The following is a 21,816-nucleotide window of genomic DNA, read 5'->3' on the forward strand; positions in this document are numbered from 1 at the left end:
CTTTTGTGGATTCTCCTTTTACTAGAACAAAAGTCTTTCTTGTAAAATGTGCTTGTCAAAAGGGAAAAATGGTGGGAAGTTAATATTGAGTAAAAAGCCTTAAGTAGGTAGGGAAGAGTGACAGAAATAGCACAGAAGGGAAAAACCATTGGAGCTTTACATGTTCTGCAGACTTTCTGTAATTCTGCAGCCTGGCTCCTGTCAGACTGTGGGTTTTGGCATGACTCCTGCCCTCTTGGCACTGGGGCTCTGCTTTTGCTGACCTGGCTCTTCTTCTGTCCAGATGAGCTTTAAGCACAGATCAGTGGCTTTTGTATTGATGCATGAGAAATGTCAATTCAAATAGAGAAATACACTTTTTGTAAAGCAAAGAATTACTGCATTGAGGAAGAAATGCTACTCATAAATTACTGCTTAATTTGAATTTCCTTTTGATGTTTTTGTATTATATTAAATAAGAATGTAATTTTTTTCTCTTCAATTTCAGATTTGGCTGGAACCTATGAAACCTGTTATTAAACAAGTACGGAGTAAGTAGTTTTAAAAAAGGAAGTTTTCCTTAATTTACATCTTCTTTATGTGGGTTGCTTTCACAATTACTACTTGATTTACTGGTTATGCTTCCCTGTAAAACACACATGGCAGGGGTGAGAGTGGTTCCTGCTGGGGCATGCTAACCTGACATTTTAATAGGCACTGTGTGGTGGGTGGAATGGAAACTTCCTGAGGGTAGGGTTCTTTCTCTGATAAATATCTGGGTAGGTTGGCTCAGCTGCTGCTGTATTGAAGTGAAATATAACACTTGCTGTGTTAGCTTTTGGAAGTTGTTGTGTTGTCATACCGTGGGAAGAAAAAGGAACATTTTGGCTCATTCCCATGGCAGCTCTTTCCACATGCTCAGGAGCAGCTGCCCTGGAGGAGCAGAGGGGGGGATGTCCCACCTGGGTGGGGGCTGCAGTGTCAGAGCCTCTGCCTTGGCTCTGAAATATGGCCTTTATACCACCTCAAAAGTGTTAATGTGACAGGCACTTTAAAGGCCCAAAACAGCTGAAGAATTCAGGTTGCTGCTTGGTTCTTCAGATGTTGTTGAAAGATTAGATCCAGCTTTTTGTTTTTTTCTCTGTAGAACACAGTTAAGCAATTTGTTTGTTTTGTGGTTCTGATTGTAGAGGCTTTGTGGAGGAACAAGATCAGGAGGGTGTGGTGGATTCCTACTCCTTTGCTAATCTTGATTGAAATATGTTGAAAATGAGTACTGGGAAGTAGCTTTTAGCTACTCTTCTGTCTAAAATTGATTGCCAGAAAATATGAAATCATCAATTCTAGCTCATTTTCTAACTTTAAGGTCATATTTGACTTTTGTCAGCATTGTTTTTTAAGCAGAAGAACCAAGTCATCTATAAAATAGGGCTCCTTAGGGAGAATGCAGAATATTTTCACTCTATTTTCCCTGCCAAAAAGATGTTGGGAGTGCTGTCTTTTTATATGCTCCTGGCTAGAAGGAATTATGTCCCAGTCAAAAGATCTGATGGATCACAGGTCTGCAGTGCTACTTGCTTACTCCTTCTGTATCCTCTCCTATACCAAATAAATTGTGAAAACTTGACCTTAGACCACAGACAGCGTTCCCTGATTATACAAATATTGTTCTAAAATGGTCTAAAATCATGGGGATCTACTAAGATTTATGGCTGCTTTACAGTCTGCCACCCATGTTGTGGTGCCAGTGAAACTGAAAGATTTATTTAATTTTTTTTGTTAATGTTATTCTGTAAGAGATACCAGTCAGTTGTCTGGCAAATGTTCATGTTCTGAAATCAATTTTAAATTGACTAATTGACTGAAATGAATTTTCTATGTATTGGGGATTTTGTTTGCTTGTTTTTTTGTTTTTTTTTTTTTTCTGTAGAATGTAATGATTTTGAATTTAAACTTCGAACTTTTAGTCCAGCTGCAGGGGAACACAGATGTTATGGGCTTTAAGGTGATTTTGCTCAAAGTTGTTGGTCAATGTTGCTGGTGATTGCTGCAGATAGACACTTCTGAGTCTTTGACATCCTCTCCAAAAAGTGAAATTCTTGGTTTACTCCCAGTTGGTTTTGGCTTTGTGACATCCATTGACCCTTATGTGATAAGGTTTGGAGTTTTTTAATTAATTTCAAATGAATGCAGTTGGTTTTAGTAGTGCATCTCTCCAGATGGAAGGAGTTTGGATCCAAATTTTGAGCCTCCTACCAGACACACAGTATCAGGTTGACATTTGGGTACCTTCTCTGAGGTGCTGCTACCTTATAGAATACAGAATTCTATTCACCATTCCTGCCTGGGTAATTTTTTCTCACATCCTTTTTGTTTCTTTCTCTTACTCAGATTTGGCTTCTCAAAATAAATTCTGAATATTAAGACTGGGCAAATGTTTCTTTTCCTAATTTGAGTGGAACTTATTCATAGAGGAAAGGCAAGAGTGGCTAAACAGAAAGAGGAGGGTTGTGCTGCAGAAGCAAATATGCAGTATTATGTTTTTAATTTTTTATATTTATTATCATTTGGTGTAAATGATGCTTGAAACACTTCCAAAATTGCTCCCGCATTAATACTTCCACTTGATTGGCATCAGGAATGTGCAAGACTCTTCTTAACCTTGTGAAGGTCTTCCAGAGGCTCACAGTATTTTCAGAAATTTGATGTAAAGTTTTGCTCTTTTAACTGGGATCATTAAAACTATTTATTTCCCTCACTTGGTCTGTGTCTAGAACTGTAGAATCTTTAGTCTCTGCCAAATGTGGGCTTTCTGTGTCATTATAGGGTGTTATTTCCAGCCTCCTTTCATTTCTAGATACTACTCTGTAATTAGGATGTGGATTTTAGTGGTTTTTTTTGTGGTTTTTTGTTGTTGTTGTTGACCAAAGCTTTGGTAATTCTGGAATTGGAGGCTGGGAGCTGCTCTTGTCACAGCTGTGATAGTCTGAGTTTTCCCAGCTACTTGGCAAAAAGCAAAGTTTGTTATTCTGTCATTAGCAAACAAGAGGATGGGTGAAGGAATGTTTGACCTGTGGGAATCAGATATTCCAGACAGAAAAAAATCAGTGTACTTTAGGACTAATGCAGTTAAACTGGACTTTGTTAAGCTTTGAGAGATCCTGGTGCTTAAAATAAATTAAAAAGCAGGCTGCTTGTGCTCCAACAATTTTGATTTATTTTTAATTTGGGTAAGTTTGCTGTGAAACAGCAGCAGCACAGGGAGTCCCTGGGGGCACTGCCTGGCTCTGGTGCACATCAGGTGGATGCTCAGCACAGCCTGCCCAGTGCTCTGCCTGCCTCTGCAATACTTGGCCTCATTTGCTTTCAGGCAAGAAAAACAACAGGAAAACAGTGGTGCCCAGTCCTGGCATGGTGAGGGATTGTTGTGCTCTGTAGTAATTCCTTCAGAAATCCAGGTGAAACTGGGATTTGTGAGTTGTGATGCTGGAACTGATAATTCAGAGCATTATGGACTGTTCCAAATAATGACCAAGGGTTCTCTTGAATTTTGAAAATTAAATTAGTTTTCTGGAAATGGGAGGAAATGTGTATTACCAGACAAGCTGGGAGCAGGTTGCAAATACCTTTTATCTGCATGGGGAGCCAGCCAGGTCTGCTGGCATCAGTGCTGATGGTGAGGTGGGTGTTGGCAGCCTGTGGGATGTGTCTTCCCTTCTGGAACCTTCTGCCTGGGTCACCTCTGAGGGTCTTTGATGCAGCCAAGCAGCTGCTTTGGGGTGTTACAGATTTCACACTGCATGAAACTGTTTTTCCAGTTTCAGCTGCACACTCACCTTGTCAGTGGTATCCAATTCCTCTGGAAAACAGCTGCTTTATCTCACTTGACATGAACAATCAACAGCAGAGCCTGCTGTGGTTAGCTGGGATTTGAAACTGGCCAGAATTTCTCTGTGTTGTTTCTCTGCCTGTTGGCAAACAGAATATGCATGTGTTTATGAGGATCTCAGGGTGTTTTTGTGAAATGACCAACTTTTCTTCCAGGACCAAAGACTACAATGCTTCGTCTGGCTGTGAAATTTTTCCCTCCTGACCCTGGTCAGCTGCAAGAGGAATACACCAGGTGAAGTGTTTTTAGAACTATTGGACATGATTTAAATACTGAATTAATAGAGTAGGAAGGCAGCACAGCTAGTTCCAAGCAAAACTGAGGTGGAAGATGAGTAAAACATCACTTACAGTGAATGTTGCAGTTTCAGCAGACATGTGTTGGCAGATGAATGTTATCAGAAAAAATATTTTTCAAAACAGAAAAACAGGGTTAGGGCTTTCCAGCATCCCATGCAAGGGAGTCAGAGTATACAGAAAATACTAATGCTTATAAACAGTGTCTATAAAAATAAATTAAAATAATCAGTACATGTTTTAATACGTGATTTAAACTTCCAAACACATTTTACTGTTCACAATTTAAACTGTGCTCACCATGGGTTATTTTTGGGTTATTGCTGATGGATCTGTGGTCAGTTAAGCAGCCCTGTCCACCTGCTGGCACCTGGGGACCTGGTGTGAAGTCTGCCTCTCACAAGGACATTACCCAGATGTTGTTGTTTCAAGAGCTCATTTTGTGCTTTTCACAGTTTCACTATTTTAATTGGAATTCCTCTCAGAGCAGTTCCTTATTATCCTTCAAATGTATTTGAGAACAAACCAACATGATAACAGTTGTGACTGTCTCTTGTAAGGAGAAATACTCTCTAAATATTTCCTTTGCACCAAGTTTTCATATATTAACTGCTGTTTCATATAGGAAATTCATTAGAAGTACAGCTTTTTAGAGCAGGAACTGAATTTGCCTATTTATTGAGTATTTATGGCCTGCACTTAGAGCATCTGGGTAATTAATGATGCTGTTAATGATATTGTACTCTTTATTGTGTGTATACTAAAAAACTGAGAGAGGTAATCAGACATGCAGAAAGCAGAACATACTTTTTGAGAAGTCTTTAATACATACTTACAGTACTTAAAAACTTAAAAAACCTATAATTCAAAATTTATAACTTTTAGTATCTTTTACTTCAGGAATAAAATTTTAAAATAAACTCTTCTTTTAAAAAAAATCTTATTACCATCTCCTAGGGTGTAATTCAGTAAAGAAAAAGAATCAGTCTGTTAGTTTGAAGATTTCTAGTAGTGAATTGTTGCCTATTTACTGGAGTCCTTACTGTATCTCCTTCCAAGTAAAAGGAGCAGCATACAAAATTGCTAAACAGAAATTATTCTTCTTTAACAACTGAATGGAAAATATTTCAGTGGAAATAATATAGGAATATAAGAAAAGTAAATTGAACTTCTGAGTGTCCTTGCAGGCTGCTAATATAGTTCTGAAAAGTACAACTGCTGAGTAGATTAGTTGAATGCTAACAAAAAAACTTCTCAGTTTTCCTAACAAAATACTGGCATCAATGATATTCTTCCATCTTTTTTTTCTAATAGATGATATCACTTGAAATGTTGTTTAAGTTTCTTTCCAGCTAAAAATGACATCTGCTGTTACTGTAGAGATGAAACCTGCTTAAAACATGGTTTTCCTTCTTCCTTTTTCCTGTGGGTCTTTCTGTGCTGGTAAATTGCACTGGAACAGTCACAGGTTATTTTGGTTGGATTTGACACTCCTTGGTAGCCAGGCTGTTATTCTTTGGAGGGCAGAAGGATCAGAGATGCTGCTTTTATAAGCTCCTGCTGAGTTGTTCTGTTGTGTTTTCAGTGTCAGGATGTAACTCCAGCCCTTGTTCCTCTCCTGCAGGTACCTGTTTGCATTGCAAATCAAAAGGGACCTGGCAGAGGAGAGGCTGACCTGCAGTGACAACACAGCTGCTCTGCTGGTCTCCCACCTGCTGCAGTGTGAGTATCCACTGCTAACCCACATTACATCACATACAGAAGCTTTTGGTAACTAAAAGAAATCTTTTTCTCATAGTATTTCCTTCTCACACACTGTAAATATGTTGGTTTTCATCTGTCACTATAGGACACGAAAGAACACAAGCACACACTGCTGCTCTCAAGGTGAAGAGAAAAAAAGGAGTTTATTTTCTGACTCCAACATTTATAGTTTTCTAAAAGTGGCAGTGGATTGGAGGGTGACAGTGCCACCTCTCCAATGACACTGGACAAACCAACAGTCTGTCAAATTTCTCCTCCTCCACAAAAGAATGCAAAACAATGAGTTATTTACAGAAAGTGTGTGAGAAAGTTCATTACAAGAATGTAAACATCAGAAGGCTTAGAAAATCTTAAAAAATCAGGGTGACAGTCATCAGGGGGAGGAACAGCTGGTGCTAATGTATGAGGTAAATTTGGCTTCAGAGGGGTAGTACAAAACCAGCCTGGCTGTTTCCCTGGCTCTGCAGGTTCTGCTGCCAGCACTCCACATCTCCCAGACAGCTGTTCCCACCTGTCTAGGTGCTCCCCTGGCTTCAGTTCTCACTTTCCCTGTGCTGGGAGGAGATGGCTGTACAGGAGCTGGGCTGGAACACAGCTGAGAACCATGCTGGAACAGGTTCTGCACTGGGGCTGTCAGCAGCTTTCCTCCTTGCTGGGACTGAAAATGGAAATGGGAAGCAATTTATTTGGAAGCACTCCATGCTGCTGCTGGCTCAGTCTGTACATGCTTAAAAACCTAAAATGTGGCCTTTGAGATGAGGAGGTTGGAAACCCTGAGTGAGTTCAGACACCAAATTTTTGGAGCAGCAGCTGAAGTGTTCACCGGTCTGCAGCCCAACCTTGGTGGCTCTTGGCTGGCTGGGAGCAAAAGCTGATCAATAATTCTTCTTCACAATTGCACTGCTGAGTAGTTATTGGTTGTCTGATTCTGCAATGCAATATAATAATACAGTTATAATAGTATTTCTTCTGGTGATTTTATTGGAGGAGCAAATCTGCCTTGTGTGTGTGCCATCAGTGAGTGGCCCCACTAAAACCTGCTCGTGGTTTTCCAGCACTGTGGAGCTGATGAGAGAATCTCAGCATCAGGCCTTGCTTAGCCTGATTCTGCTCTTCTGGAAAATGTGAGAAAGAACAGCTTCATTTTCAACAGAAATTATTTTACAAAATATTCAGTATTTTTTATTTATTCTTTCATGTGCTGGCTACATTTTAAACAGGATTTGCTGTGTTCTTGTTAGGAAGAATCCCATTCCTTTCTCTGACACAGCTGATGGCAGATGCCCTCAGACACAGAGCAACTCTTCCTTTGCTGCATCCATCCCATAATCACTGCACACACAGCACCACAGACTCACTCTGCATCTGTTTGGTTGCCCTGGTATTTATCTAATTTTTGAATTTGCTTATATTTTTGGCATCCTTCCACAGAAATGAGCTTCACAGCTTAGTTTTTGGGAAGTTTTAAGGACAACATATGTACTTTTATCTTTTAAAACCTTTTGGCCTTGAATTTAATGTTGCAATTTCATCTTTTTTATCAGAAAAAGTAAATTCTTAAAATTTATTTATTCAGCTTGTAATTTTATGTACATTTGCCACATTTTCTGCCTGTCTTGTGCTTTTGTATTCTGAGTCAAAAACTTCTGATTGTTTTGTGTTGTATCAGGTGGAAGCTGTTCTGCACTTTACAATACTGCTTTTTTCTTCTGTAAATCTTCCTAAATTCACAAAATTGCATCTGAAAGACATGGATATGTGAAGGGGAGACCAAAATTCCAGCTGTAACTTGCCACCTTCCTGAGTAACCTTGTCTATTACTAGACACTATTTTACATATTTTTTTTTTACTATTTTACATATATAGTAAAAAATAATATTTTTTACTGTATTACATGTATATAGTAAAATTACTATTTTACATATATATAGTAAAAAATAAATTGAAATATGCTATTTGGTGTAAGGTATCTGTAAGGAGGAATTGTTCAGACCACTTCACAGGTCTTCTACAGGTTTCACATCTTGCACCTTTAAGAAGCCTAAATTTTCCAGACAATGTTCAAATACTGCTGTAATCCCCAGGAAGTCAGCTTGGGATAAATTTTGGTAAAATAAAGTTGGATACAAAACATCATGCACGAATTTGAAGACTCTGATTCCTTACCAAGTGTTTTCTGTCATTGTTCCTTTTCCATTGTTCTTACTCTAACATAGTTTTCTTTTCTGTTGTAGCTGAAATAGGAGATTTTGATGAATCAGAAGACAAAGAACACCTTAAAACAAACCAGTATTTGCCAAACCAGGAAAAACTTGAAGGAAAGATCCTGGACTTCCACAGGAAGCATGTGTAAGTGAGGATTAATGCAAACCATAAAGGGAAGCCCTTGGCAGCAGGTGGGCTTGCTTAGGGGAGGCTGAGCAGCTGCATGGCAGGATGACATTAAGAGTGTGTAAATTAAACACCATTTCCCTTGAGCAAGAAAGTTTGGTGTAGCAATAGTTACATAGTCAGGATGGAGCTGTTGGGCAGTAGTTTTTCTCAAGTGAATTTTGCAGTGTGCCTGTAATAACATCCTAAAGAAAACTTATATGTAATAATGGGTTTAGGCAAAAGAATTCTTCAGAATTTCCATTCTACAAAGTTTAAGCTCAGTTTTGCCTGCATATGCAGAGCTCTTGCTTTTGTCTAAATAATTAGAAATCATTTGTATTGTATTCTTTTGTTACACATTAAGCATAAGGGAGGTGGAGAAGGATGGGGAGAAAATAACTTCCATCAGAATTCATGCAATACCTTATCTTACAGCTGGGTAGTTTTGAATTAAGGGAAGATTATTGGTGACAAAGAAACTGCTGCAAATATAAAATTAGTTCCAACAGGGAGTCAGGAACTGTAGGAACTTATTTTTCTGTAATTTTTGACACCTTGCATATTAGGATTTAGCAATTTGAAGGTCTTTTAAAAATTGTGAATGTCCACACACACATTTTATTGTGCATGGTTCTGTGTTTTAATCCAAACTTAGATTTTTCTTTGTTCTCTGTGGATTGTTGCTGACTGATTTTATTTTGAGACAGAACAAAGATTTTTCATGGCAGCATCTGTGTTGAAAGACACATCCTATAATAGTGGAAAATTAGTTCCTGAGAATTTCAGTAATTTGCTGTTTGTGATCAGTCATTTTTAACTTATACTGAAATTATTGCTAATGATAAAATTTCAGTTTTGCTGATTCTTCATGAAATCAGGTGGTTACTTTTTCTGCTTTTGAACCTTTGAGGTGCTTGTGGAAATGATGAAGAAACAAAATAAATGTTTTTAAGTAATTTAAAGTAATTTTGAAGTAAATTAAAATATATGCTAGGATTCTTCACCTTGGGAGAAAATAGCTGGAGTAGGGAAACAATTTCATTATTTTTCTTTTGTCTGAAGAAAAGTGCTGAAATAATTAGTAATTTCAAAGCAAATTAAAAGGGGAAAAATCCTTTTCACAGAACTTGCATCAACATTGTGATACTACTTCAAGGTGCTGTGGAGTCTGAAGCTACCAATGGGTCATGCAAGGTTTTGATGATCCCATGCAGGGTAGGCTGATGGCTCTCAAATTTGAGGTGAAATTTGGGATTTTTAGGTCCAAGTACCCCCAGAGCATGGGCAGAGCAGCCCAGCATTAGTCACATACCAGGATTCTGTTCAGTTGCTGCTGCTTGTGGGGAATTTTCCTGGGTTGCTTCTCTTGGAAAGGTTGTGACTGCCTTCTGAGTCAAGGATTGGTAGTTCTCTTCTGATTTGAGCTTTATTTCAAACAAGTTACTTCTAATAATTGGTTACAATAAGAAAAGTTTGTATTTTTACCTGTCAGGAAGGTTAATAGGTAAAGATTCCTTACTTCATAAATGTACTTTTCAAAATCAGTTTAATAAGAGTTGCATTTAATACAGCCATATTATTAAAATAATTGTAAATCTTATTTTAAGGCAAAAAAAAAATTTTTTTAGAAGTGTCCATGCAAGCCACATTTAGATTAACAGCTGAGGCATGAGATTAGAAAAGGTTACCTTTGAATGGAAACATCTTTTTAGAGAAATGTCATTTTGCAAGCAGTGCAGTCTTAACATTAGCTGTGGCTTCCATGGTTTAACCCCAGCTCAGCCCCATGCTGCTGCTGGCTCCTCTCTTGGGGGAGAGATTTGGAAGGGTGAAAGTGGGAAAATTCACAGCTTGAGGTACAGACAGCTTAAATAGGAGAAGAAAAGACACACACATGCAAAGCAAAACCAGGAATTCATTCCTTACTTCCCACTGGCAGGCAGGTGTTGAGCCATCCTCAGGAGAGCAGGATCCCATCACAGGTAACAGTGACTTGGCAAAACAAGCACCATCCCTCCAAAATGTCCCCTTCTCCTGCTTCCCCCAGCTCTGTGTGCTGAGCATGAGGCCATATGGGGTGGGATATCCTTGGGGTCAGTGGGATATCCTTGGGGTCAGTGGGATCAGCTGTCCTGGCTGTGCCCCCTCTCCCAGCCCCTCCCTGTGGAGCACAAAGGGCCTTGGCCCTGGTGAGCTCTGCTGGGCAATAAGGAAACACCCCTGGGTTATCAACAGGTTCCCTGCTCAAATAGAAATCTCAGCCTGGTATCAGCTGCTGTGAAGAAAATTAACCCAGCCCTCACCAGCACACACATCCCTTCCCTCTTCCCTTACTCAGGGAATATTGACCACCCTTTCCCATCTTCAGCAGGTGAGGGAAGTTCTGAGTTTTCTCAGTGTAGACACATTTTTCCTCATTTCTGTCCCAAGGAGCAGGCAGCTGGGCATTTGGCTTTTTCCTGGTGAGGATGCACAGTGCAGATGGACAAACAAAAATGCTTCTCTTTCATATTATCCTGATGTGTCCCATTTTTACTTTTTCCATTTATTTTAATTTTTTATTTCCTTTCATTTACCTTATTATTCCCCCAGTTACCTTTAGCAGACTAATATTTTTGAGGCCAGGTTGGATGGGGCTTGGAGCAGCCTGGGATAGTGGAAGGTGTCCTGGATGATCTTTAAGGTCCCTTCCCACCCAAACCATCCTGGGATTCTGTGATTCCTCCACTGATGATTTCTCCTGAAAGATTTCTTGTACAAACCAGGTGTTCAGGAAGAGAAACCCATTCCTGGCAGGATGATTCATCTCCTCCAGATTGTTTCTGTGGCACTTTCTTTTTGCCTCATTTCCTTTTTATTTTTATTTTTTTTATCGCTTCACTGTAGCTATTAGAAGTGGGAGAATGTCATCACCCTCAATAAAACAGAACCAGTGTATCCAATCCATTCTGTAAATGGAGACTGTTATAATTGGAAATATGGCAATTGAATGCTTATTTTCTATTAAACATATTTTTTTTCCTTTTACATTTGTAAATACTTTTACTTTCATAAAGAATAGGAATATGGTTTCTATACTTTGCAAAAGTATTAGTGGTCAACAAGATGAGTTATATTTTTGGTGTAGCACATTAGTTATTGCTTCAGCAAGAGCCTGAATTAACCTATTTTATTTCTATAAAATGGAAATAAATAAAAACCATCTTCTATAGTTTATTAAAAATAAAAGATGTATATTTTGCAGATGATGTTTTGGTGCTGGTGCAGTTAATTCCTGACACCCAGACACCCAAAATATACCCAAAATACAATGTTTTCTGCCTTCCTGTGAGTAGTAGAATACTTGCTGCAAGGGGAGTGCAGGATTCAACATGACACATTTGGCCTGTGTTCACATGTCTGTGGTTTCTTTGTCTGTGCATACCTAAATCAGGAAAGAAATAAAAAATTTAATAGATTTATATTTACTGATGTAAATGCATGTCCTTTCACAACTTGTTAGCTTAGTTGTCCATGAATTTAAATTCTTTAAATTGCCTGTAAATTAGAAAAAACTCTAACTTGACACTTCATCTTTAAAGCTCTGTATTAATCACTGGGTTTAAATGCTTTGTAAATCACTTAACACTTGACAGCATTTATTTTGAGTCCATTGCCATGGGATTATTGTATCACAAGCAATATTTGTCCAGCTGGATGGTTGTAAGGAATCTCTCCACCAACACCTATTGCACTGACAGCAGTTTTTGCTGGAAATACTGATATTAGTGTGTCATCCATTGACCTGGGGAAGATTAAGGAGATTTATCTGCTTAATGGCTGGACAAAATTAGAGCAGATTGTTTTGGGGCTGGGCTGTGCAGCTAAGCCTGCAGGCAGCATCTGAGGGCAGTTTCTGGAGCTGCCTCTCTTGGTACCTGTCTGTGGTACAATCAGTGTCTGCTCTGCTCCCAGCTCCTCCACACCAGGCTCAGCTTTCTCTGCTGGCTACAGGCAGGCTGTGTGCTAGTGAACACTCTTAAAATTGCCTGGTATCTTATTTTTAATTTTTTTTTTTTCTGAGATGTGCTGTGCTTTGGATCATATGTAATAGTACATGAAATAATAATCAGTGATTCTATATCAGTTGCACCAGACTGTTCATGAGGAATTTTTAGTACTGCAGAGCTCCAATTTTCTAGTTGCCATTTTTTGTTTTTTGCCTTCCTTCCCTTGCAAGCCTCCTTCCCAACCTCAGCACCCTTTTTAAAAGACAAAGCCCTGCTTTCATTCTCAATGTTGCTGTATTCAGAAGAATTACAGCAGGAATTAGCGTGGGTGGGAGTTACACACAGAGCTCAGAGTGGAACTCAGGGAGCCCTGGCCAAAAGCAGGATTTATGATCTACCTCTTTTGTCTTGTGTATATTTCATAAATAGGAACCATGGTTCTCCAGGTTTTTTGATGTAGTTGAGGAATCTGTGGTGGAAATGAAACAACAGTTAAAGGCAATGTTAAAAGCATTTACTCCAGTGTTACTCAAGAAATCTGCTTTACCAGTCTGAGCTTTTGGACATAATTACTCCATGTAGTAGCAAAAGTAGTAGAAATTGCTCTCTCTGTTGTTTGGCATTTCTGTTTCCATTTGAAATCAGGTTTTTTGTGCCTCTTACGTTTTTCCCTTTCTATTACATGGTCACATAATACTGACATTTGGATGAGGGTGGATTATGGAGTGAGCTTGTAAAGACAGGAATGCCATTGAATTCCTGCCTTCTGCAGCTGGCAAAATAAATTTGTGATTTCCTGCTGTAGTGTTTTAGATTCTTTGTTTGAACAAGGCAACAGAACACTGCTGAAATGCTGCTGTGTGCATTCAGGTTTACTTTCTCGGGGCATTTTGTGTGTTTTACACTAAAAATTTTACTAAGTATAAAAAAATCATTGCTTTTTCTAACAACTTCTATTTTTAAAACTGTAGCATATGAAATAAGTTTCATAATTGTATTCTGAATTGTAGATACAATTCCTACTTGGGGTTAATATGTATTGTCATCATCCCTAGTTTTGTTAATTCAAATGTAATAATTCATTTTAGTATTCTCTAATTGTATTTTAAGAAAATCTATATGGAGCTAAACAATTGTTTGATCTAACACATGACTCTAGGTAGGTAGAAGGAGGTATTTTTAAGGAGTATGACTAGAAAAGCCAGTCAGGGGACCAGGAGAATTTATTTAGTAGTGATGTTGTGGTTGGCACAGCATAGTACACAAAAATAGGTAATGCTAAAAATAGTTTGTCATGTGTTTTAACAAAATAAAATGCAGATTTATGAAAGGAAGGCCACTTTCTTCTTGGAAAAAAGGCTTGTAAAATTTGCTTAGTCTGTGTTTGCAGGAATCTAATCTGGTTTCAGCACTGGTTGTTTGTAAATAGAATAATAATTTTTAAGCACATGTGTCTTCTGTGTATCATTACATTTATCCTAGTGAGCTTGCACATGGAAGTTATTTGGTATTTATTATTTCTAATCATTGTCAGTAGTGATGTAGGGGGTCTGTTTATCCAGCTGTGGCTGATGCAGCCTCACTGCTCTGAGTGCCCCAGCAGGTCCTGTGCTGGTGTTTCACACAATTCCAGAGTGGTTTGGGATGGAAGGGAACTTAAATTTGGACCTGTTACCATGGACAGGGACAGCTTCCACTATCCCAGGTGTCTCCAAGCCCTGTCCAGCCTGGGCTTGGGCATTTCCAGGGATCCAGGGACAGCCACAGCTGCTCTGGGCACCCTGTGCCAGGGCCTCACCACCCTCACAGGGAAGAATTTCTCCTAAAGTAATTTTAAATAAATCTCTTTTAGTTTAAAACCATTCCCCCCATCTCCTATCACCTTTTGTCCATAGAAAAAAATCCCTCTCTTTTTTTAGAGCCCTTGTTAAGAACTGAAATCCCACAATGAGGTCTCCCCAGAGCCTTCTCCTCTCCAGGAGGACACCCCCAGCTCTCCCAGCCTGAGCAGAGGGGCTCCAGCTCTTAGAGCATCTCTGTGCCCTCCTCTGATCTTCCTTTATTTTATGGAGTGTCCACTTAGGTTGGGGATCCCAGATCAGCAGCTCTGCAGTGGGGTTTCCTTGGGGTTACACAGGAGAAGGTTCTCTTGCTTCTCCTGGTTCTTCTGGACCATGTTATGCCTAAAACTGGGTAGTAGCATTTTTTTGCAGGGTTTTTGTAGTTCAGAGACCTACTTGGGTGACATGCTCATGTTTGTGATAAAGACTTTTTTGCTTTGTAGTGTAACTGGGGCATGATCAGTAGCAATAGTTGGACTTGATCATCTTCAATGATGATCAAGTCCAAGTCCTTTTTCTGCCCTGATGATTTTGTGATTCTATGACTTCAAGAACTCCTTCATTTCCACAGCACCATTTGCTCACTCTTGGAGGATCTTTAACTCCTTGTCAGGACCCATGAACTTACAGAGTGTTTTGACTTACAGGGAAAAGCTCTTGTATTCATTGAAAATGCACTCCAATCTAATGCACTCCCTCTCATGGGAAAAAAACAAGGGGGATTGAGGAAAAAAAGAACTTTTTTCATGCAGGAGAGCAAAATGGTAGTGGTTTGATGTCAGCTAACCTGGGGAGCAGTCAGTGAGGGCTGAAACTGTGCCAGGTCATGAACAGTCTCTGTGTTGCTGTTTTGGGCCTTGTGCACCCTTACAGAGCACTTGCTCCTGTTTGTGTACAGCTTCCTCTTGTTTTTAGAGTAATTTTGACAGCAGATGAAGTTTCATTTTGAAGATTCTTCTCTGGATTCCTTGGCAGGGAGGGAATTATCCAGCCAAAGGCACCTGGTAGTAATAGAGTAATAATTTTGTGGTCCCAAAACCTGACCTGAAAAGGGTCATTCTGTTGCAATATTTGCATTGTTTCTCTTTTGCTGGCTGTGCAACTCTGCCAACTCTCACTTCTTATCTTAATGCTTATGTGTACACAAGCAAGCAGAAGCAGGAGCACTGGATTGAATTTGGATTTGTTCAACTTTATAGTTTCTCAACTGGCAAAAGCTCTGAGCTGATTAACATCTCTCTCAGCATCTGTCTTGGGATGCACTTGACATTGGCCATCAGCTGTGTCATTACAGAATTTTCAGTGTGACACATGACATGGAGTGAAACCACCCAACTAGATGAGACAGAACATTCTCATTTAGTGACAGAGTTCAGACTTAAATGTGTTGGCAGTGTTGTAGAATCAGATTGTTCTTAAAACTTTATTTTTCTTCCTCATTATAGGGGTCAAACTCCTGCTGAATCTGACTTTCAAGTGCTTGAAATTGCCAGGAAACTGGAGATGTATGGCATCAGATTCCACCTTGCCTCTGACCGTGAGGGCACCAAAATCAACCTGGCAGTTTCACACATGGGTGTGCTGGTGTTCCAGGTATGGCAGGGATGGCACACTCTGTCCTTTAGCATGTCTTGGAGTAAGTCTCATTTTAACATCAGGTGTCTCTGATGCCTTGGAAATTTAACATGTTCTATGGTCAAGGAGGGTCATTTAAGCCCCCAAAACTTTGTTTGGTGCAGCTTGTTCTTGTGCAGAGAGCAGAGCATCAAAGCCAAGTGACAGTGAGGCAGAGGGGCTTTGTTTGAAGTTAGGTGTGTGATGAGAGAAAATCATCAATTAATTCATTTTTGGAACAGCCCTGGGACAGGTCTGTCATCCTGGAATTTTGGTTTGATTTCTGTTATTTTAATATTGCAGTGGATTTTTACTGGATATTATTGCTCTTATTGTATTAGAATGCTGATTGATTAGAGTGATTGGACTAATTAGTGTTACTATGTTTGTTGTATTAAAGAAGCAACTCAGTGCTCAGAATTCTGTTCATGAATGCAATGATAGGGTTTCCCTCTCCCCAAAACACAGAGGCAGCTGATTTACTGAAATATTTCTGTTTGGGTGCTCAGCTGTGTCTTACCTGTTCTTTGCTTCCTGTGGGGCAGCTTCTTTTGGAGGTGCACCAGTCCTGCAATCCCTCTCAGACTGCTCAGTGGCCTCTCTTGTTTAAGGGAATATTGTCACCAGAACTAAAAATCCATATGGATACATACACATCTATATACCCACAACAGAATTTTGTTTGGTTCTCTGCTTCTCTGAAACTTCTGCTAACATTTGATCATTCTCATTTTGATTCAGGGTAACACAAAAATCAATACCTTCAACTGGTCCAAGGTCCGTAAGCTGAGCTTCAAGAGGAAAAGATTCCTTATTAAGCTCCACCCAGAGGTCTGTGTCACTTTTACTGTAATATAGACTGCTCAGTGTTGGAAAAAATACCTGTGCTTTATTTTATTATGAACATTTCTGGAGTTTGTGATTTATAAAACAGCCTCAGCAGGCAGGCTTGGCTGCATCATTCAAATGTCAATCTTTCCTTTCTCACTCCACAATTTAGGATCTTTAGGTTTTGTGTTTCAGTCTCAGCTTATCCTTGACACAAGCTTACACATGTATAAATGTAAGACAGAAAAAAAATTATTAGACCCAAGTATTTGGTGCAGCCTTTCTCAGTATTTCTCCTTTGAAAAAGTTGCATCCACTTTCTTAATTCAAATGAAAATTATCTGATACCCCTCAGGCAGGAATAGGTGACTGAAATTATATTGTTGTAGCTTAATTTTAAGGATGATGTGATTACTCTTGCTTCATCTTTTTCATGCATTTCTATAGCACAAGTATCATTTTGCATATTTAGCTGATTTACAGTATATATTTTTCATTGCAGATGTCATGTCAGTTGTTGCTTCCACCCTGGATGACTAGATTACATTCAGTGTTTAATTTATATTAAAATAGAGGAAAAAACTCAACTTTGGACATAATATAATTTCATGTATCAAGGATACCTGAAATAGGACCCACTGTTTGCTGATGTAGCAATGTGTCTCACAAAGAGACCCTCAGAAATTTCATGTGATAACTGTACTCTGACATATGCAGTAGTTTCTGGTTTTGTCTGGAATTTTTGTTCTGGAATTTCCAAGAGACAAGCATCAGAACTCCTAAAAAAAGGAATAGTATTTTAAAATAGTGACTATTTCACTTGAATATTTAAATTCCTTTGAATTTTCTGAAGGTGGGTTATATTGAGCATGTTTCTAAAGTCAAGTACTTTTTAAACACTTTTACAGTTTCAAGGTAAGCAAACATTTCTGACAGGTATTAAATCATTTCTAACTGCATTCAGAATCACTCCCATTGTTTTAAAGCAGATGAGAAGTGATTTAGCAAAATCCTGCATCTTGCTGGAGTTCATCTTTTTTGTTTGCACACATTTGTACCTTCCTTTTCTCCTTACTGTCATTTTAGATGCTACTGAACTTCTATTTTTTTTTCCCAGGGCCCGTACCAAGATACATTGGAGTTTCTTTTGGGAAGTAGGGATGAGTGTAAAAACTTCTGGAAAATCTGTGTTGAGTATCACACATTCTTTAGGCTCTTTGACCAGCCAAAGCCAAAGGCTAAAGCAGTGTTCTTCACCAGAGGCTCATCTTTCAGATACAGGTAGGGAGAAACACAGCACGCTCATTTTGTCTTAGAAAATGAGAGCAAAAGGAAGAAGTATTCTAAAGACATTCCTCTGTAATGCTCATCCCCTGTGTTTGATAACCTTTGTACTTCTGTGGGTTCACAGTGGACGAACACAGAAGCAGCTAGTGGATTATATTAAGGACAGTGGGATGAAGAGAACCCCATATGAAAGGTAAGATGAAATGGCTTTCTAAGGCAAAACATAGCTTGAGACTTTCACAATACCCTTCTTGCCTAAATTGCAGTGTTTTAGTGCTGCTGGGAGGCTGGTTCATTCTCATTCATTAAGGTAGCTGACCTAAAATGTAAAAAAATTATTATTTTGTGATGATATAAGAGGCTTTGGAAAGTTTTGGTAGCACATTTTTATGTCTATGGATAATGTGGCTTAGCTGTCTGAAAGTTCAGCATTTGCTGAAGATTCTGTAATGTTAGTGAGGACCTGTCTGGCCCACTCCAGCTGTGCAGTCAGCCAGTGGCAGAGCACATAATGGAACTTGGGATCTGCAAGTTTGAAATTGTGACCTCAAATACTCAATTGTTTCTAAATATATAAATATATCAATTAAGAATATGCTTTTTCATTATAAAATTATTTTTTCCTTACTTTACTGTAATGCTGTCCAGTCTACATGTGGGAAACTCCTCCTACTCCAAATCCAAACTATGTATGGGAAATCTTACTCCTAATACAAAAGATCATAGGGGCTTAATAGGAATTTTAAAAAGTTTGCATTAATCTACTATTAATAGGTATTGTTAATGTCTCAGACTCCAGTTGAGCTCCTTTTCTATTTGAAAATTTGATTTTCTATTTAATCATATAAATAGAATGAATCTAACCATGAGTGTAATGCAGGATATCACTTTTTTGTAGTCTAACATACAAAATTTTATATAGCTGACTGAATTTTTAAAAATTTGTGCAATTGTTGAAGATTAGCTGATTCTGGTTCTGAAGCCATTCTTCTGTAGATGTTTATAATAATGAAAAAGGAGCAAGTTAAACTAAAATGTACTGTTTAGTATTCAGTTAGTATTCAGCCCCAAGTTGTTGAAGTCTCCTTCAGTGGTACCAAGAGATCCCCACCAGCCAGGTGGGGTCAGTCTCTTCTCCCAGGTAACAAGTGACAGGACAAGAGGAAATGGCTTCAAGTGGTGCCATGAGAAGTTTAGGTTGGACAGTGGGAAAAATTGATCAGGCACAGGCACAGGCTGCCCAGGGAAGTGTTGGAGCCACTATCCCTGGAGGTGTTCAGAAAAGGTGGAGATAAAGCACTTGAGGACATGGGTTAGTGCTGGGGGAACAGCAGGACTTGATGATCTTAGAGGCCTTTTCCAATCTTAATGATTCTCTGATCCTGTGAATGATCTGCATCTTGCTTTATTCCATTTTTGTACATTTCTTATCTTACATAATTTAATTTACAACTCTTTTGACCTTTTAAAACTTGAACTAATTATTAACAAAACATGATAAAATAGAGCTTGAGATGTTTCTGTTGGCCACTGGCATGGCCATGGGTGATGGGGGAAGGAATGAGGCTGAAGCATGTCTGGGATGCTGACAGGCTGCTCTGTTCCACAGGAGGCACAGCAAGGTCAGAGCATCCACTCGCACCTCGAACGCAGACGTGCCAAAGCAGGTCAGTTCTGCAGCACTCTCTGGGTTGTGGTTGTGGGCAGGGCCATGGACAAACATCTCTCTGAGGTGATAGTGAAGGACTCAACTCACCAGAATTGCTGCCACTGTTTGCTCTTTGTCTGCTGCACAGTTCTTTTTGTTGGTGTTAGTGATTTGATAGTTGTAGCCAGTGGAGTGTGAAGTGAGTAATATTTTACGCAAAGTTCCACTGAACTGAAAAGGAAGTGTTGGACTTTCTAGTATGTTGTTATTTCAGAGGATTAGTTATCTCTAGGTACTCTCTGACTGCTCTCTGGCAGTCTCAAAGCTGTTGTAAGATGCCTTCTGCAGTACACAGCAAGAAACAATCATTTCACTGAATGCTCTTGTGTTACATGGGAGAGGTTAAAGAGGCATCTCAGAATTTCAGTGTCATTTTGTTGTTCTTATTTGTGGATGCTTGTTCAGCTATAAAATGTATGCTTTTAACTTTCCATCCAGTTACCAGAATTAAGGAAAAAAACCTTGCCTTTTTCATGGGCTGCTGGATCAGGTTCAGTGTCTGCTGTAAAGTGAGCTTCTGTGAACCATGTATTCCTTCTGCATATGCATGTGACTGGATGTTACATTTGTTTTATGAAAACCTTTTTATCTGTTGTGTTTCTGCTTTTCTGTCCCATTTTAGAGTGTCCCATTCTCTGAGGGCTTGAGAACTCCAGGGTCTCCAGCCTCAACAGCTGCCCCCTTCCACTCAGTTCACTCCTTGGCCAGTCCCGCTTCCATCCTGCCCATGTTTGCTGAACCCAGCCCTTCCTCCTTGGAGCCCCGAGCATCGTACACAAGGATTCCAGACAAAACCACTGCAGCCCCAGTGGAAGAAGTGGGGAGGAAGCTGATGCAGCAGCCTGGATCTCCCGTGCTCCAAGGTGTTGGGTTTGGTAGTGTTGCAGGAAACTGTGACCCGTCTTGTCCTGTCGTTGAGAGTGGTTGTGGTGTAGACGTAGATGTAGTGAGAAGTAGTAAGGAGAGCAGGGTTGCTGGTTCTAAAAATGACAATGATGAGGATGACTTTACCACAGGTGTATTCATTGCTGAAAAAGAGCAGCAGCATGGCAGCCGTGGGGCCCCTCTTTTCACACTGGCAAATTCCCAGTTGCAGGTGTCAGAGGAGTTTATCGATGATGACCCAGCAGAAATGTCCTTTTTTGCTGGGGGCTCTGAGGCATTTGTGTACAATGTGTACAGCGGGTTAGAATTAAAGGGTTCTGAGTTTTCCAAGTGTCTGTCAGAGCCAGCTGGTTTAGCTGCAGGTGCCCTCCAGCAAAGCTCAGTCTCTGCTCAGTCGAGCCCTGACAGGTACTCAACAGAGGCCGTGGATATGAACATGGAAGAGGAGTTTGAGTTTGAGGAGAGCAGCGATTTCAACGGCAACGAGAGGCCATCGGACACCTCAGAGCTGTTTGAGGTGAAGGCCCAAGCCAGCAGAATGCAAAGCCTGCTGAGCCCCTCTGAAACCAGCTCCCTCATCAACAACCGCTCTGAGAGCAGCTCCCTCAACAACCTGGCCCTGAATGGGAGCTGCTCCCTGCACACCCATGGCTCTGCCAACCATTCCTCTGCCAGCTCCATGCTCAACTTCCCCGCCTGCTCCGTGCGCTCCGAGTCCAGCTCAGCCTTCCAGTTCACGGACATCATCGACCAGCTGGAGCAGCTCAGCTGCCCTCCCACCACCACAGAGGACTCCAGCAGCACAGACACCGACTCCTGGGACTCAGGAACAGCTGCACCTCTGGATGTAAACCTTTTCTTTAGCAACCCCTTTGCTCAAAGCGCGGGGGACAGCTATGCCTTTGACTTTCAGAATAATTTAAAAAATCTCACTCAAGAAGACTGGAAAGAGAAGTCACAGATCAATTGATTGGTCTTGATTTTTGGGATGGATTCCTCAATGCTTTTCAGGCTTGGAAGTCAATAATAGGGTGTGATATCACTCAATCCAATGGCTGGATTTTAAATCATATAACATAGTTGATTTTTAAAATTTTAAATTTTTTTTTTTTAAATTTGTGTGCCTCTTCAGTGTCCCTCAAAGCATCCAAATTTTGGTGCTGTGTTTCTGTGTATCACACTACATCAAGAATGGGTTCTAATAGGTTACAATGTTGGAAAATACTACATTTAGGAAAAACCACTGATTTCAGAGAATTTTAACTATCAACTGCCTCATGCAGACATCACAACTTACACTACACTGAAGGATTTCTTCGGCTGTAAACATATCTGTAAGAGTCTCTATAATATACTGTTCCT

The 21,816-nt window shown here is 39.8% G+C and overlaps 1 protein-coding gene across 3 annotated transcripts in view; it reads left to right on the forward strand.

Moving 5' to 3' along the window:
- The window catches only part of FARP2 (FERM, ARH/RhoGEF and pleckstrin domain protein 2), a 76,901-nt gene that overhangs the window by 22,065 nt on the left and 33,020 nt on the right, over positions 1-21,816 (forward strand). For all 3 annotated transcript variants that reach the window (XR_010029148.1, XR_010029149.1, XM_063166599.1), the window contains exons 4-13: positions 488-530; positions 4,024-4,102; positions 5,789-5,886; positions 8,164-8,278; positions 15,578-15,725; positions 16,488-16,577; positions 17,692-17,855; positions 17,986-18,054; positions 19,471-19,528; positions 20,192-20,432. Coding sequence is in view for 1 of the 3 variants with exons in the window: in XM_063166599.1 (XP_063022669.1) it covers positions 488-530; positions 4,024-4,102; positions 5,789-5,886; positions 8,164-8,278; positions 15,578-15,725; positions 16,488-16,577; positions 17,692-17,855; positions 17,986-18,054; positions 19,471-19,528; positions 20,192-20,432 (1,105 nt within the window). In the remaining 2 variants the exon portion in view is untranslated. The remainder of the gene's footprint in view (positions 1-487; positions 531-4,023; positions 4,103-5,788; positions 5,887-8,163; positions 8,279-15,577; positions 15,726-16,487; positions 16,578-17,691; positions 17,856-17,985; positions 18,055-19,470; positions 19,529-20,191; positions 20,433-21,816) is intronic.

Source organism: Melospiza melodia, chromosome 12 (genome assembly GCF_035770615.1).
Source record: "Melospiza melodia melodia isolate bMelMel2 chromosome 12, bMelMel2.pri, whole genome shotgun sequence".
NCBI classification, from domain to species: Eukaryota; Metazoa; Chordata; class Aves; order Passeriformes; family Passerellidae; genus Melospiza; species Melospiza melodia.